Source organism: Eurypyga helias, unplaced genomic scaffold (assembly GCF_000690775.1).
Source record: "Eurypyga helias isolate BGI_N326 unplaced genomic scaffold, ASM69077v1 scaffold29914, whole genome shotgun sequence".
Taxonomy (NCBI): Eukaryota; Metazoa; Chordata; class Aves; order Eurypygiformes; family Eurypygidae; genus Eurypyga; species Eurypyga helias.
The window spans coordinates 23,224-40,132 of record NW_010246072.1 but is presented as its reverse complement, the minus strand read 5'-3'; the positions used below and the strand labels follow the sequence as shown (position 1 = coordinate 40,132).

Sequence of the window (16,909 nt, the reverse complement as noted above, 5' to 3'; positions counted from 1 at the left end):
AGCTGGGCTGCAGATGACCCCTCAGCAGGAACATACCCTCCTGTCCATATGCTTAGACACCCACCCATTCTTAATTCTTGAATGTGGAAATTATCAATCCTTTCTAGGTCATGTCCCATCTCATATCTCCAGCATAAAATACTGCTAAATTGCAGACTGATGTTCACACTGTAACGAGTAATTACACATCAGAAATTCAAGTACGTCCTGCTGCCATGACAGTGTTGCAGACTTCATCCTGCCTTACACTCAGCGGTTTGCAAATACATCTGGGCAGTGCAGACTGAGGCAAATTCAACATGTGCACCCTGCTGTAACAAAGGCCTTATTTTCAGTAACTCTTATATTTCATGGCACCGGATCTTACTCAGCTGAGACAGTACTTTTTAAAAGGCAAGTCCTTGTGCTTGCCTAATTAAATACCTTATGGGAGACAGGAGCATACTCATCCTCCAGTGCAGTGATTTTTATAAAAACGTTAGCCATCCATTACTAATAACAGAAATATATGATGAGGGAGGGAGAGAGAGAGAGAGGGAGTGAGGGAGGGAGGGAAGAACACTGAGAAGACTCTTAACGCTTCCTGGGAGTTAATGCAGCAAGAAGAATGCCATGGAGCAATAAAACACTTCACAAGTGGAAATACAATTAGCATTGCTGGAGATAATGCTTAAGCCTGAACAATGGTACCTTCTTCACTATTTTAACAAGTATTTACACTGTCACTTTAGATGACACACTTCTTTGAGAAAAATCTAGTATACATGGATAGTATTCCCTGGGATAAGAAACAAAAATATATGTCCAACAGGCCTACCATTGTATAAAACATGAGGAATGTATTAGTACGAACGTAACTGTCCTTAAGTCACTGTTCACTGAAAATTAATTGAAAAAGTGATGGAAACATCAGAATACAAAGATGAATCTCACTGTAAAGTTATTGTTTACAGTCTTAGATGAAAGCAGAAACTTCAGTGACAAACCACGTGTCATGTGGTTTGACATGTTTTAACCACATGTCAAAGGAGAGAACATAGGACAAATCACTAATATCATAACACCAAAAAAAAGGTAAGTTTCAGAAAGCTGACTAGAACTGTAGGATATAATCAAACTCATGCTTACAAAATACATAAAATGATTTAAGGTACTTGCCACAATCCTTCAGTATTATCATACACAAACAAAATTCAGTAACTAATCACATAGGCAGCCACCATTTATATCAACGCTTCAGAAGAGGCTGAAGCAAAAATATGCTTTACTTTGTGCAGATATGGACTCCAAATACTCAGGCTCAGCTACGGCGTCTCACTGCAGAGAATCATGACTAACACATTAAAGAGTAACCACTGTTTCATAAAACAGATACTTGACTACACCTTTATCCTTCAGATTATTAAACTACACTGCTCTTCACCTTTATCAGTGTGCAAATGCAAAATACTACTGAAGCACAGATTAATTCCAGACAGTGCTCTGTGGGCACAACTTCCACCTGGCAATGAGGTCCAGATGCAAATGTATATACTCTTAGGGCCAAAATCCACCAGTCCTGGGACGAGATTGGGTCCTGCAGCACCAGCAAAAAGCTGGGCAAAAGTCTACACTTGACCACAGGGAGAAATTACTTACGTCACATTAAAAATTATGCACTGTAGCAACTGGGAACAGGAGAAAAGTTTGTTCTGGGATCTTGACTTGCAGGAGACATGCACTGAGCTGTTCATTGGGACACACCAAGAATCACAGCTTGAGATACCCAGGAATGTTTAAGTCAAACACAAAATGAATCGGGGCATTTAGGCACATCCTGGACAGACAGCAGCTAAGCAAGGGATTTCAGAATTGCAGTTCTGGATTTTAGTAAATCCTGCTTTAAGCACCTAAGCCCTTTATTGGATCTTGGCCTAAGCACCTCACTGCAGGTGCAAAATACATGTCTAAATGCCTGAATATTCTGACTACATCATTCCTTGCCCCTGCAGCACTAGAAGATGAGCTTTCTGAAGACCCTAATATATTGCAGATTATCTACTTTTCTGGACCAGTATTACCATTATCATTAGAACCTGTAGTCTTAATACAGTAAAAGCAGTAAGTAATGTAGCTAGTGGGATGCCTACCAGTAACTATCCATTTTTTGCATGGTTTCCATTAACATTTACCCTTAGAACACATATTTAGACCATATTGTGAGATCTAAACAATACAAAGTATTTTGTCCTCTACTCAAAAGAACGAGTGCAGAAGTTACCTGATAGTCCAATATGCTAAATCCAAGTCCCATACTCCCTTTCTCCAGCTCAATGTGCTGTACTTCTGTTTCCCACATCGCCAAAGATGAGCTTTGCACCTCTTCCATACTCTGACCCTCATCAGCTATTTCCAAAGCTGTTCCCTCTGTATCTGAGGAGCCAATGAATCCAAGTTCTACGTGAGCCTGAGAAAAACAGTGAATGTTCACCAATCAAATATATTTGTGAATCTACAAAACCAAAACTCTGTGTACAAAGAGCAAGATAAAACCTAAGCAATGTATGTCTCTAAAGACAAAGAAAGCCTAAGTACTCAGCAGAGCTAACAAACGAGTCTGATAAACTAAGCACAGAATTCACATATTGTTGTAACAAAATAGCTATGCCCCAAATGTATGAAAGTACTCACTGGACAAAATATCTACACAGTGGAATTCCTGTCAAATTAAAACTTCAGAAAACTTCATTAGCACATGTATTCCAATATATAGGAAGCATCTCTTATTAAATGGTATGTCTAAAAATGTGCTTTGGTCCAAACATATTAGCACAGACAGAAGTCAGAACATACAAAAATGGAAGGACACACATACACATGCATGTATGTTCTTCGCTTCCCCTGGTTTCATAAGCAACTCTAAGCTGAATTTGCTGCATTGCCCAGAACCCAGAATCCACTGTGTCTCTTTTTCATATAAATGCTATGGTTTTGTAAACTGTACTGCAGGCCATTCCTACATCTTCCAAGAGCTTTGCATTTGTGAGTGACAGAAGTGTGTATGCCAGTAAATGCACCACAGTTCTGCACAACACAAATCCAGAAAGCAAAGTTCAAAACGAGACTAAATAAATTCAGACTCTGAAGTACACACACTTCAGTTTCCCATACCTCCACACCCCACCCGTAGAACAGAAGTTAATTATTTGGGTAGGTAGACCTGCACCCCAGAATATTTTTGCCCATTACCTACAAGGATTGACATTTTCTGCTGGTCTAAAGTACAGCTGATGAACATAATTTGCTTTTTTCTATTTATCTGGTTCCAAGTCCTAAAATATTAAAATGTATTTCTAATCTTGTATAAGAATTTTTATGTGGGTTGTTGGGTTTTTTTTCCCCTCAAGGAAACGATCATTTTCTCAGTGATTTTTTAAAGACAAAATACCTTTTCTGTGAGCTGAACCTCAGATAGACTTAGACTCTCCAGTACTTCTGGGTGAGTGCTGGGGGGAGCTACTGGACGACAGCAGACCATTGTCACCTTAATAGGCAGTTCTTTCAAGATATTGACCACATCCTTGTGGTTTTCTCCAAGCAAAGAGATCTCATTTACCTCAATAAATAAAGAATACACAGTATTTAGAAGTACAAGGAACAAAAGTGAGTAAAAAAATAAACCCAACTCACTAATAATCTCATTTAAAAAAAACAACAAACAAACAAATCCCAAACAAAAACCCCAAACAAACAAACAAGAAGACAAAACAAACAAAAAAATTAAGAAAGACATGCTAATGGCTATTGTCAACTCCTAATTTCTACTCAACTTGGTGCTCAGCACCAAGGTAAGTTTTGAACTGAATGGATAGTCTCTTAAATTGCATGACATGACCCTACAAACTGTCACTTCAAGTTTCTTGCATTACCAAATTCCCGTTTTAATTTTGTGAACCATTCCCATTTCCCATTTTGTGAACCAAATTCCCATTTTAATTCTAAGAAAATTATTTAGAAAAGTAAACAGGTATTTAGTCCCTTCACTCTGCAGGGATACTGCTATTACATCTTAACACTTCTGATAGATATTCTGTTTTGGTGACCTTGCACTGTATCTGAAAAATCACCTATCAGCTGAGAAACGCATGTAAGGATATGCATTCGCATACATACACATTAAGTACATACAAGTGAATGCCTAGGCACTTCTGGTTACAGGTGGTATGCTGTTAGATATATTACATTCCCAAAATCATAACCTGTGAGAAGCAAGTCCCTGCTCAAAAATCTTACTGAATGCAGACTAAGACAAAACAGTATTTTTTCTTACTTCTAGCAGCTCATCTCCACTGAACAGCTTGCCACTTCGTCCAACTGGCCCCTCCGGTAAGATAGATCTGATGAAATGATGTCCCACTGTAGCTTCAAGACTTATCCCTAACCCACTGCTTTCACTAAATTTGTTAACTACAGCCACCTAAAATATGATTAAGAAATGGTTAATTCTGACGTATTTACAGCCAGACCTATTACTTTCTGTTTCAATTTACATACAACGAGGTGAATACCCCAGAAGTGAGAAACCAGAAATATTGTCACACGTAATGGGGACCAGTCAGGTAAAAACCGAAACTTTGATCACATATCATTTCAGTATAAACAAGTGGAAACTGTATTTGACAAAAGATATCTAACAATACATACTTTTGCAGAGATTACAGCTCTGGCATAGAATTCTGAAATAAAGTCCTAAACTCAGATACAGCTTTTATACTGTATTTACAGTAAATGTCCTATGCATTACTTAGATCACTACATCAAACAATTTATTGAGTATTCAGAATGGGTAGGACTTTCAAGCACTAATTTCAAATTCTGGCTAATGAAGAGAGCTTTCAAGTTCACCTTGAATATTATTTTTTCTCTTATACACACTGATACTCCTGAAGCCAGGAAGCCTGTGAAACAATACTCACTAGCACAGTAACCTAAGAAGTCTGTGATTACTTTACTAAAATCAATACAGAAAAATATATGTCTATATTTAAAATTTATAATAAAAATCAAATAATCTTAACTGATTAAGGAGCATATGTATGGCTTATAAATAAAGGAACAAATATAATTCATACTTCTATCTGTATGTTAGCAACATAAAAAGTGGACAGATCAAACTGCATTTAATAATAGTAACCAAGTTTACTTACCACTATTTCATAATTTGAACCCATAATCCTCTGCCACTTTGCCTTCGTAGCTGCTTCTTCTGCAGCAGTTAGCTGGAAATCTAAAAGTTATGTTTGAGATTACTGTGACAAAAAGTAAAGCATCCTGTCTACTCCTGTATGTGATAAAGCATATGGGACATGAAAGACTACACAACCATTCCCATGATGCAAGAACTCTCCTAAATATGACTGGCATGTTTTATCTCACCAGGCGTGGGTTTACCAGAGGAAAAATTGCAAAATAGTATTAGGTGCCATGCCCCAAAAACCTAACTGTGTATTTTGAAAGACATGAAGTTCAGTCAAAAAGTTCGGTGCAGACATCTGGGAAGAAGGGACACGTGTTTAAACCAGCGTCTGCACTGAGTGAATCTAATCCAACTTCACAAGATAATGGGCACTAAGCAAACGCAGAAGTTACATGCATGCCCTCGGCTTGTTACACCAGACTGTATGTGGGCTGATCAGACTGATTCGGGGGGATGGCCGAAAAACTTACATACGTGGTGCTGCATACTGACCTTTTGGACAGAACCTGCATTTTTTCACACGAAGAGTGACAAAGGACAGTTTTCAAACAAAATCTGGAGGTTTTGTACTTTTGAAACTATCAGCCCAACTGTAAAAGATTTTCTTGAAACTACAGGCCCTGGAGTGCAGTGAGAGAACACAAGTCCTAGCTCTTTTTTTTTTTTTTGTTAAATTCACATACGTGTACACACACAATGAGAAATAACTCTTGAGGGGAGGGGAGAAAAGTGATTATGTGAAATAGATGAAAGTAATATGAAAAATACAGTGACAGGCTAGGCATCAGGCTGCAGCAACTCATAACCTGATTGAAAGTTTATCTGCAGGCTGAAAAATGCTTTTCTCCTGCTCATTTCCCCCAAATTCACACTATTTAGAGGCTAGGGCAGGAAACAATAAAAAGCAGTATTTAGACGAGGGGAGAAAAGTGATTATGTGAAATAGATGAAAGTAATATGAAAAATACAGTGACAGGCTAGGCATCAGGCTGCAGCAACTCATAACCTGATTGAAAGTTTATCTGCAGGCTGAAAAATGCTTTTCTCCTGCTCATTTCCCCCAAATTCACACTATTTAGAGGCTAGGGCAGGAAACAATAAAAAGCAGTATTTAGACTGCCGGCAGAGACAGCAGATTTAACAGGACCCTACATCTTCAAGATCCACGGTCTGTGCTGTGCCTACAGCATCAAAATAAACTCCTCAGGTCTGAACGTTCATCACAGGTGTAAGTTCCTAATTCCCGCTGACTTTCAGTAAGTGACTAAAGGTCTCAGGCAGTGTTTCAAATCCAGTCATTGTTCAGAAACATTACTAAATATAAAACCAGGTGTTGTATGTCACTCAAATATGGCAACGCTTTCCGCAAAGCAGAGACCCTGCCCTGAAGTAACTGAAGGAAAGGTGTTAAAAAGAAATTCAACTATCCAGGATAACAGAAAGCATGAGTTATGGAAAGATACATATTACAGAAACTCATAGGAGTGATGCTTTCCAGTCCCCCTCTAGCTCTGGAAGCAGGAAAATCTTAGAAAACACATCAAATGCTGTCTCAGTCTGGAAAACATATTGCACAGGACTTCTGAAATGCAGCACAGTGCCCTAACAGCCTAAGAGGGAAAGGAAAATACCCATTAGAAAACAAGAATTTTCAAAGAGTGTGGAGCCTATCAGTGCACCAGAACTGACTGAATTTCAAATATTATCAGAGAACACAAGGCTGAAATTAATACAAGCTCAGGAATTTTGAAAAGGAAGTTTATCAGAAGAGGTAGAAGCCTTGAAATGCAGCTGGACAGCTGCAGGCAGTTCACAAGATAAGGCACGCTGGGGAATGAGGAGGGAAAAAGTTATTACACAACTAGACTTTTTAAAAAGAGTAGAAATACAAAACTAGACTGAAGAGAGGGCTGAGCATGTAGTAAAAGCAGACTGCTTCATGTGACATCTTTGACACAATTATTTTCAGACACAGTCATCAGTGATCTCACAGCACTCAAGCACATGCTTCTATGTATATGATTATTCTCGCTTTCTAGTCGCACCTCAGCTACACAACACACAGGAGATAGAAAGGCACACAAAACACCTGAACTTAGTGTAAACACATCCAAGTGCTTTTCCACAGAACACAGTATTAAACGTTGAGAACCTGTTTCCTGTTGTTTCACGTCCTCTCCAGTATTTACCACACTGGCACTGCATGGCAGTAATGGGAATCCCTGTTCTGTTTCACTGTTATCTGCAAAAAGAAGAGGAGTCCTTTTCAGATGTTTTGTGTGTTGTAACATTCATCAAGCTCACAGGCATGCCTCAGGGCTCTATCATTCACTGGACTTCCAAGGCTCTGCATTTGGCAAATAGAATCTGGCATGAGGGGCCCAGAAGAAAGGCCGTATTTTAAATATATTTTGTCTTCTGTTAATGCTTTGCTATCTCCAGTGAATTTTTCAGTGAAATAAGAAAAAGAAAAAAAAAGCACGACTATCAGTAGTTGCACCTCTAGGATTGAAAGAGAAGTTACTGGAAAACATATATAACACCCCTGAGCATTCTTGTGTCACCTGTTTCATTTCCTCTTCCTTCCTTCATGCAATTCAGGAAGCTGACACAGAAAAACAAAAATGCTACAGACTTGGAGTCCTGCATACCTGACAAACTTTTCAATGGTAAAAAGCCTCTCCTACCAGAGAGTTCTGTTATGTATGCTGCTGGTTGCCAGCTGTCTTGAACGCTTCCAGGCTGGACAAACAGCACTTTCCGAGCACTTCCTCTGTACTTTTTGCTAAAAGTGGGAATGAGATGCCATACAGATCACAAACTACTGGGTCTTTCAAAATCCTGTGCGTGGTGGGGATTACACCTCAGTCTATGAGTTGTGGTATACTTGTGCTGACATCAACCTGCAACACAAGTGGCTGAAAAAATCTCTTTGTGTATCCAGCCTCTGTGCAGATACTCTGTTCATACACACTGAATTTCAAGATCTGGCACATACACTTCAAGACGTGCACAGTGTAAGAGCAACCTTCACTAATCTCATTTCATCAGCAGCGATATTCATATTGGTCATTGGCTTCTGGACTTTGTACACACACATAGGTAATGCCCTATCAGGCTATTAATAACCTCTAGATACAGACCATTCCTCTCATCCCTTGAGCTTGACACACTGACACACCAACAGCAAAAGAAACTGAGACTTGCTTTTGCTCACTGAAGAGGGTATCTCTTTGCTCTTGAAAGCAGCTCTCACCCTTGAGCACGAATAAAACATTCGCCGCATTCTTACCATTTGAAGATTTGCAGGATCAAAGTCTTGAAGCAATTCAGCCAGAAATGCTATGCAGTGCAGAGCTTTCAACACTCACTTTGAAAACACAGCAAATAATACCACTGTGTCTAAAAGATTAATCAAACCATAGTAGACCAAATTCTCCCCTCATGTACAACAGCACTGCCACCAATAATAGCTACCCAGGATGAATCCGGCCCATTTCATTTCCAGTTTGCTACTCAGAAGAAAACTGTTTCAAGACAACTTTAAAGCAAAGCCAGTTTTAATTACCTTTGGCTGTGCTATTATCCACTGTTTGGAACAGCAAGTCCTTTTCAACAGCAGCATTGAAGTCCTCCTGGGGATGAATATGATTTTCCTGCTTAAGCCCTCTTCTGATCAAAGTCAGCCGAACCGTTTGTCCCGTGTGACGCAGAACATCAACTGCTTGCTGGTTAGTAAAACCCTGAAGATTTGTTCCATCCACCTGCAGGATTAAGCAGCTTTTCAGCCCGCAAGACAGCACCCAGAAAAAAAAAAGTCCAGGGCAAAATAATATGGGGAGCTGTCAGCATCCGTTAGCCCGAGTACAAAGCAAGCAGAGGGACAAGGACAAAAACCTGGATAACTTAATGACACTGGACACAGAAAGCACTTTCACTGAGGTACCCCAGAGCTAGGTAACAACCAGTACCACAGCAGAGTAGGGAGAAGTGCTTTGGGTGCCCACCCCTGTAGGGCCAGGCAGATCTGCCCTGTGACGCTGTGCAGGGCACGTTGTACAGCCTGTCTCCTTGACCACTTCAGCCACCCCCACCTCCAAGGAGAACATACCGGGTAAATAAACCAACACAACCATGGCCAGGAGACCTGCACAGGGGAGGATGAGGAGAGACACATCCATCCACTGTGAGAGGAAGAACTACACAGGGCAGTCATTCTGAGACCCAGAAACCTCAGACACAATGAAGTCTACTACCAAGCACTGTGAAGTTCAATTTCCCAACCAAACTGTCCCAGCCAACAAGATGTTATCTCTGGTCCAGCATTTTCGTATTTTAAAGAACGATTTTCACCTCTTCTCTTTGAAGATGTCTCATTAACTCAGGGTTTTTCTTCTGAAACTCAACACCCTGGCATTGATCAAATTCAACCCGTTATCCCTAGTACACAGCACTTTTTAAGTACCTCCTCCCTGCAAACTCCATATTAGCCTATTCTTTCTCCACCCCACCCCTCAGTGCCTTTGACTTCTGAAATACTGCTAACAATACTCTATTCCTTGACTCCTGTAGTTGTTTCAGTTAATTCCTGCATGAAGAATGACTCCCTCACAAGGCTTAATCATTTTTTCCCCTTCTCTGAACTTCTTCCCACTCTTGCGCTCTTCTAAACATGAAGTAATTAAAAATGAGCTGAGATTATTTAATTTTTCCTCCAGACTTATGGAAACCATATTTAAAAAAGGTTTATTATTCTTTCATCTGATGTCACTCAAATCTTTTTCCTTCTGCATCTGCAGTAGAAGAAACAAAACTTTGGATAATCAGTTTTAGCCACTTGCACTCAGGATTTAAATCATTATAAAAACCATGTATACTTCCATATACAAACATGCAGGCCACATTCGTACTTGGAGAGAGACCATAACTTGTTCTTAGTCCTTGTCTTCACACAGATGAAGGACAGATCTATGACAACCACACAAACGTGGCTCCCACATTCATGACCTCATCTTCACCACACAATGAACATCTTATGCGTAAAACTACTTTCTCTGAGCATCTAAAACTTTAGTAATATACTTTTTAAAATAATTTTGAAAAGAGCTGCTTAATTTCAATGGAACTTTGAAACTTTGCCTTTACTAAGTACTCTCAGAGCTCCTACTGGTAAGATACACATATACAACACAGATTTTCTTAAGAAACACTAGTTACACGTAGGCAGCATAATCAGAAAGATATGTGATTGAATACTCAGTCAAAAGAAGGACTTACTGTTTCAACACCAAACAAGTACTACATTCTGTACAACTAAAAGTAGAGTTGTAAAAGAGTTCCACAGACAAGTGATCTCATTTCTTTCTGTCTTTACTTACAACTATAATTTGATCTCCCACATGGATTCTGCCATCATGTTCAACAGCACTGCCTTTTGTAATGCTTTTCACAAAGACACCAGAAGGTTCTGGGATGAAAAAGCAGAGACAATTAAACTATTTATTAAGAAACAATTCAAATAATACATCAATCTCCAACTAATGTCACCAGACAAAGGCATAAAAAGAAAGAAAAAGCAATCTCCAGCTACAATAATGAAATCAAGAAAGTATATGCTTAAAGTCAAACATATGTATTATTTTCCTAAAGGATGGGCAATGATTAATGTCAGCTTGCACTGGACCAGATTTCCTTCAAAATCTTGTAATGCCAAACTGTCAATTCTTGCTGCCAATGAACAAATATTCCAACTTACTTGAATCCAAATGTTGAAACCAACTTCAACATCAAACATATCTATGACTCTCAGTCAGAACCAATAATTCAGTTTGAGTACACTAACCTGGTAAATTCTGTATTTTCTATGTATTTAATAACTGCTTAAGAAAATGCATGCTTGCATAAGCAAATGCAGCACATTACAAGCAAACAGGACTCCAACTTAGATTTGATACAGCTGTAAACCAGTATTTGATCCAATTAAAAAAAAAAAAAAGGCACAAAAGAAAAAAAATAACCAAACCCCAAAACAGAGCAATTTTAAACAGTTACCAATCTTGAATCAGAAGGAAAAGTCAAAACAAATGTAGGAGGCACATTTTAGAGAAGAAATTAATTTCAGGAAAAACACACTGGAATTTGAAACAATTTCAACAGCTTGATAAAGTGTAAATCTATGGAGTTCCTACATGCATATTTTGCACAATATACATAAAATTGAGAAAAATACTAGAATGAACTGGCATGAAATAAGGTCTGAGGGTCACAGGCCTGTAACACTGGTATCAGAAATCTTAACAGAATTTAATTTCTCTCCACAAATTTTCCAACTCTGTTAAATGAGTATGTTTGATGGGAAGATAATCCACTAGAAAATGGGCTTTAACAGATTTCAAGACACCCCACTGTCTTTGCAGACTTCAAATTCATCTTGTACTGAGCCTCAATATCATAAAAGGTAGCAGGAAGCAGGGCTAAATTGATGTTTTGCTCTAATGACTAGATTCAGCTTAGGAAGAATAAGACTACAAATATACTTAAGTCACAACACTGACAACTCTTTTCTGTTTTTTCTTAATTTGTTGTTTTCCCAGGTTTTGTGAATGACTGGCCTTACTAAATTCCAAGGGTTTTTACATCCTGTAAAAACTGTACGGTAACATGAGAAGTTGCTATTTGTCATTCATGAAAGACTCAGCTGCACATGCTGTTGTCCAGTAATTTTACTGCTGCTTCTCTGACAGCAAAGTTATTCTTTAACTAAGTGTTAAGTCAAAAATTAAGTGAGATGCCCAATTTGTTCTTACGGCAAGAATATTTTCTAGCTGTAGTTACATGCAGAACAATAAATTAAAATGGAAGATTGGTGATACTCCCAACACTAAATCAGCTAAAATATACTGTTAGATCTAGCTATTGTTCTTAATTTAATTTGCCTTTTAAAATTTCAGAGGGAAGCTGCTAAAGAGTGGACTTAAATAAACTGTGACCATCCTCTCCGTTAACAGATTGTTAAAATGCAGTCCAGCTTCTCAAAGCCAAGAAATTATGCCTGTAAACTGACAGTAGCATGGGATATATCTATCCATACCTTCTTCTAATAATTTATACATGGGTAAAAGTCAAACCAACAGCTCTTTGAGAAGTTTTACAACACATCTGACAACTGTCTCTTCCTAGCAGTATTGCATTTGCCGTATCTCTCCTAGGGAGGCCTAACAGAGCTCTGGATCATTTTTCTGAAAAAAGTAGTGGAAACTACAAAGTAAAAATACACAACTATACATAAACACTGTTTCATTTATTTACTTAAATTCACTTATTTGTTCGCTGCAAAAGCCCAGAGGTCAATGAACATTTATTATATCCAGAAGTCACTATGGAATTCTTGATCTGCCCGCAGTACAATACATACTGCTTAAAAAATAACAATACCTCCTAAAACTACTAAGAATACTAAATTATCTTGTAAGAGCCTTTTAAAAACGAAACTGTAATTTCAAAAGCCCAGTTAGGTCTTACAAAAATGGGTCAATCTTAATTTTAGAATTGTTTTAAAAAAACATACAAGCACAAGCTTACGCCAGGAATTAATTTTAAAAAAAAAAAAATTAAAATGCTGAGATGGTATTTTATAATAAAACAGATTACTTCTAATCTGATTGTCCTTCTCACAAAAGGAAAGCAATTCCTTTCCTTTTTTACAAACTTTAAAAATGTTTTAGAGGGTCAAGTTTTTTTTAGAGATGCTATACCAAAACTAAAAATAAGTCTTTGATGCACATACACCACAGTATGCAACAGATTATATAAGAAACTGCAGGAATCTCTCATTACCTGACATTTTGTCTCCAATGTAACCAGCAATAGTTATTCCTAATCCCTGGTTGTTTTTAGTCAATTCAACATTAAATTTCTCCTCATCTTCACAGGAATCAACAGAAGCATCTGCCTAATAAGAAAACCATGATTAGAAAGGAAGCTTTTTTTTGTTTTTAAAAAAGATCCACCACATTCTTGATGTCATTAACATGTAAAATTAGACATAAATGTAAAAAAGGAAGTACCAACTTTGCTTCTGCTCTTATTTGGTATTCAGCAGAGAAACTAGACATTGGTAACATGCCTCAGAGTAAAGCAATGCAGGTCATGCCCTCTCCAGCCCGCTGCCCCTGGGATATTACCCTCTAACCTATAAAATCATTACTGGATGACTAAAATGACTGGTGACATTTGTACAATTTGAACAATGAACCTCTGGAACAGTAAGTTACACAAACCATGCTTAAACGTTACAATATGTAGCTTGCTGCCCTTCTAGGACCTCCTCAGAACCAGCTTTAGATTGGTGTGTTATTAAAAAGAAGAAAATAAAAATTTTATTTTGTATTATATTTGTTTAAATTCCTGTTCAATATCTATAGCTACTTTTTCCTAGGCATACCGAATTAAAAGATAACGAAAGCTATTACTTGTGAGGTGATTGTGTTTCTTCTCTTTGAAATACTTAAACATTCTGGTTTAGAAGTAGCAATTATACTTCCAGCTACGTACACAGTAACAATCCCTGTTAATATCTATTACAACACTCCAAATTTCAGTAACAAAGAATTTTAGGGTAATTAATTAATTTACTTAGTGTTAATGAATGCACCATACATATTAAAATCCCATTTCAACAATATTGCTTTTGCACTAAAAGAAAAATATCAACATATAAAACTTAATCTCAACTTTTAAAAAATTTTCTTCTTTTAGTTTTTCATTTTTCAGCTTTCTAAAACAGACAGTTCTTAGCCACGTCCACAGCTGATATGTAGCAGTATATGATTACATATATAAGGTTTCATTTTGATTTTATTTAGGCAGACATCAGTATTTATGCAGATATTTAAACTGGGAATTCATAAATGTAGTACAAATCTATCAAGGGCCTGCCATACTCCTTTATTGTGTCTCTTCAGCATGACAAACAGAAGCTAATATTTTTTAAAGTGCCAATACGGCAACCAGGCAGATACTAACTAAATCCAGTTTGATTAGATGAATATGCATGTGCCAACCAAAAGGAGACTTCAGCAGAGCTATGATGCTACTTGCAAAAAGGGAATCTGACTTCAGTTCTTTACCTGAACAACTCCACCCAAAATCACAATCAAATGCAAGAAAAATAAATTTCTACTGCTTTAACTACCTCTCTAACAGATACTGCTCGATTATTTTGGCCACAGATAATGCCACTAAAAAACTACTCCCACTTCTGTAACCTCATGAATTTTTACAGCATCTACCTCTACAGGCAACATGATGACAAGTGCCCACTTTGCAGTCATTCTGGTCCCATTAACAGCTTTAAAAGCACCATCATGTCTTCACCCACCCTGTATTTGCCAGGAAGAAATAGACAAACCAATCTGTTGTCATCTTCCCACCAGACCTGAATTAATGAGGTTTGCAACATCATTAACTGGGTGCTCCCTCCAAGACCAAGACTTCATGCAGGCAGAGGCAGTTTAAAAATAGCCTGTCTCCTGCCAGGAGAGAGGTACCAGGAAAAAATATTGATGGAAATGGAGAGGAAGGTGGCAAAAGAAGTAAAATTTTGCACTTGGTGGCTTTAAGCTATATCCTCAGTACTAGATATCCTATACATCCTGCAGCTACGGCCTTCAACATTGCATCATATATACCTAGGAAATCCAAATACTGAAGAAATATATACAGATTAAATTATTAAATTCTCTTTTGAGACTGATCCTTTCCAGATAAGTAATACTGAGGCTAAATATTGGTCCCTTTAACTAAAAAACAGCCAGCTTTTCATGCATCTCAGTGTTGCAGAGACACAGAAGTTATCAGTCTGTCTCTCCTCTTAGATGCACAGAAGACTCCAAGATTAACGGTCTTTGCCTTATAGCAAAGAGGGGATAAATACGTTTGTTTTCTACTGACACCACTACATTGAACAGAGGCAAAATAATGTTAATCATGCAAAGATTGTTATGGATTTTTTTTCTTCTGAAGTGACCTATCTGAAATGTAATTTGTAACTGGGAAGAAAATGTCTAGAAAAGCAACAGGAAAAAGTAAACCAAAAAAATAATTGTAAGGCATAAATTCAATCTAGTTGTAGGCTCAAAAAACCCCACTTTTTTCTTCTCTCATTCACTTACTCCACATATCGACATTTAAATGAATCTGGTCATAGGTATATGTCACAAAGCACCACTCTTCCTGGCTCCCATGAAACCAGGATTTGCTGCAAAGATGCAAATAACACATGTTGTAGAGGTTTTGGGCTGACAGGACAGGATAATATTTACAGCGGTTTTTTAAGTGGATGACAGTTGCAGAGGAGTAACAGCACAGAAAGTACAATCAGCAGCAGGGGAAAAAGGGTAGCAGCTGGCCGACTTTTTTTGGAAGGTGTCTAGCAAATGAGCAATGCTAGGTGATGTAGGAAAGACGCAGCTTCTGTGTGCTGGTTGGAATAGGGAGGGAATGTCTGATGGATTGCTCTAATAAACCAGAAATAAGAAATGTTCCTAGAGAGGAAAAGGACAGGCGAATAGAGAAATGCTGCAGAGCCAACTTGCTCTGTCTGAAGAAAAGTCTGCACGGCTTCAGTTGTTCCCAGCGTGTTAGCGCACAATCACAAGCAACCCAGAACCAGACTTTATTCAGATCATACTTATGGAATTCTTAAGCCTTGATCCCAAAAGGCTTCAAGCACATAGTTCCTTGCATTGTGGACTTGAGACATGACATTCTTCCAGGCTGTCTGTCGGCTGAGAACACTGCTACTGGGAAAGAAAATCCTGCCTTTTGAGAACATAAGCGTGAAAGACATTCAAATAGCAGTTAAAAGAAAAGGAAGTTTGAAGTAGAAGTTTGACATGAGTTAAGTATATTCACTATTGCCTACCTGTTTCTCTGGTGTGGGGATGGGTACTGGTGTACCTGGAGGGACGGCTGGTGGAGGTGGCTCCTCAATGGGACCTCTTGCAATCACCAGTTTCACTCGATTCCCACACTGTCTCAGAACTTGTGCCACCTGCTCACTGCTCATTCCAGCTAGGTCTGTATCACCAATTTTCAAGATGTGGTCTCCACTACACAATCTCCCATGCTGGAGGAAGAATAATGATGGAAAAAAAAAAAAATCTATTTCCATTTCTCCCATCTACCATACAAAAAGAGAAAGACCACACAGCTTTAGTCACTTTCAAGACATATGATGAACCAGGTGACTTTTTCGGATGCCAGGTCAATAACCTAAGATGTAGAAAAGTAGGTTGCCTAACTGGACACTAATTTTATTAGAAATTTCCCCCAAAATATGCAGGATATCCTTTTTCAAGTAGTGAGTTACCCAAACACAGAAAAAAATGTTTAGAGTTACGGTTACTACCTACTGGTGTTTAACAACTGCACGGAAATTACAGACCTTCCGGTTTCATTTCCAAACACACCCCCAAAGACAGAATTCAGTATTGCACTTCTATTTAAAATCAGGTCCTTGGGATTACCCATAACTTCAAAATAAATATATTTCTCCGTTACTATGATCCAGTTTTTCACACTGCTTTACACTGGTCTGTTCTCCCAGTGATTTATCTTTAATCAGTAAAAAACCTTTATGAATTTAGCCCACAGCAGAAGTATTAGAGAGAC

The 16,909-nt window shown here is 38.2% G+C and overlaps 1 protein-coding gene across 1 annotated transcript in view; it reads right to left on the bottom strand.

Moving 5' to 3' along the window:
* The window catches only part of LOC104508597 (multiple PDZ domain protein-like), a gene marked incomplete at its 3' end in the record, with an annotated part of 36,956 nt that overhangs the window by 4,113 nt on the left and 15,934 nt on the right, over positions 1-16,909 (bottom strand). The window contains exons 7-15 of the mRNA XM_010150277.1: positions 16,161-16,364; positions 13,073-13,187; positions 10,615-10,703; positions 8,805-9,000; positions 7,389-7,478; positions 5,187-5,266; positions 4,310-4,456; positions 3,428-3,595; positions 2,261-2,446 (exon numbers count right to left, since the gene is read on the bottom strand). Of these exons, the coding sequence (XP_010148579.1) occupies positions 2,261-2,446; positions 3,428-3,595; positions 4,310-4,456; positions 5,187-5,266; positions 7,389-7,478; positions 8,805-9,000; positions 10,615-10,703; positions 13,073-13,187; positions 16,161-16,364 (1,275 nt within the window). The remainder of the gene's footprint in view (positions 1-2,260; positions 2,447-3,427; positions 3,596-4,309; positions 4,457-5,186; positions 5,267-7,388; positions 7,479-8,804; positions 9,001-10,614; positions 10,704-13,072; positions 13,188-16,160; positions 16,365-16,909) is intronic.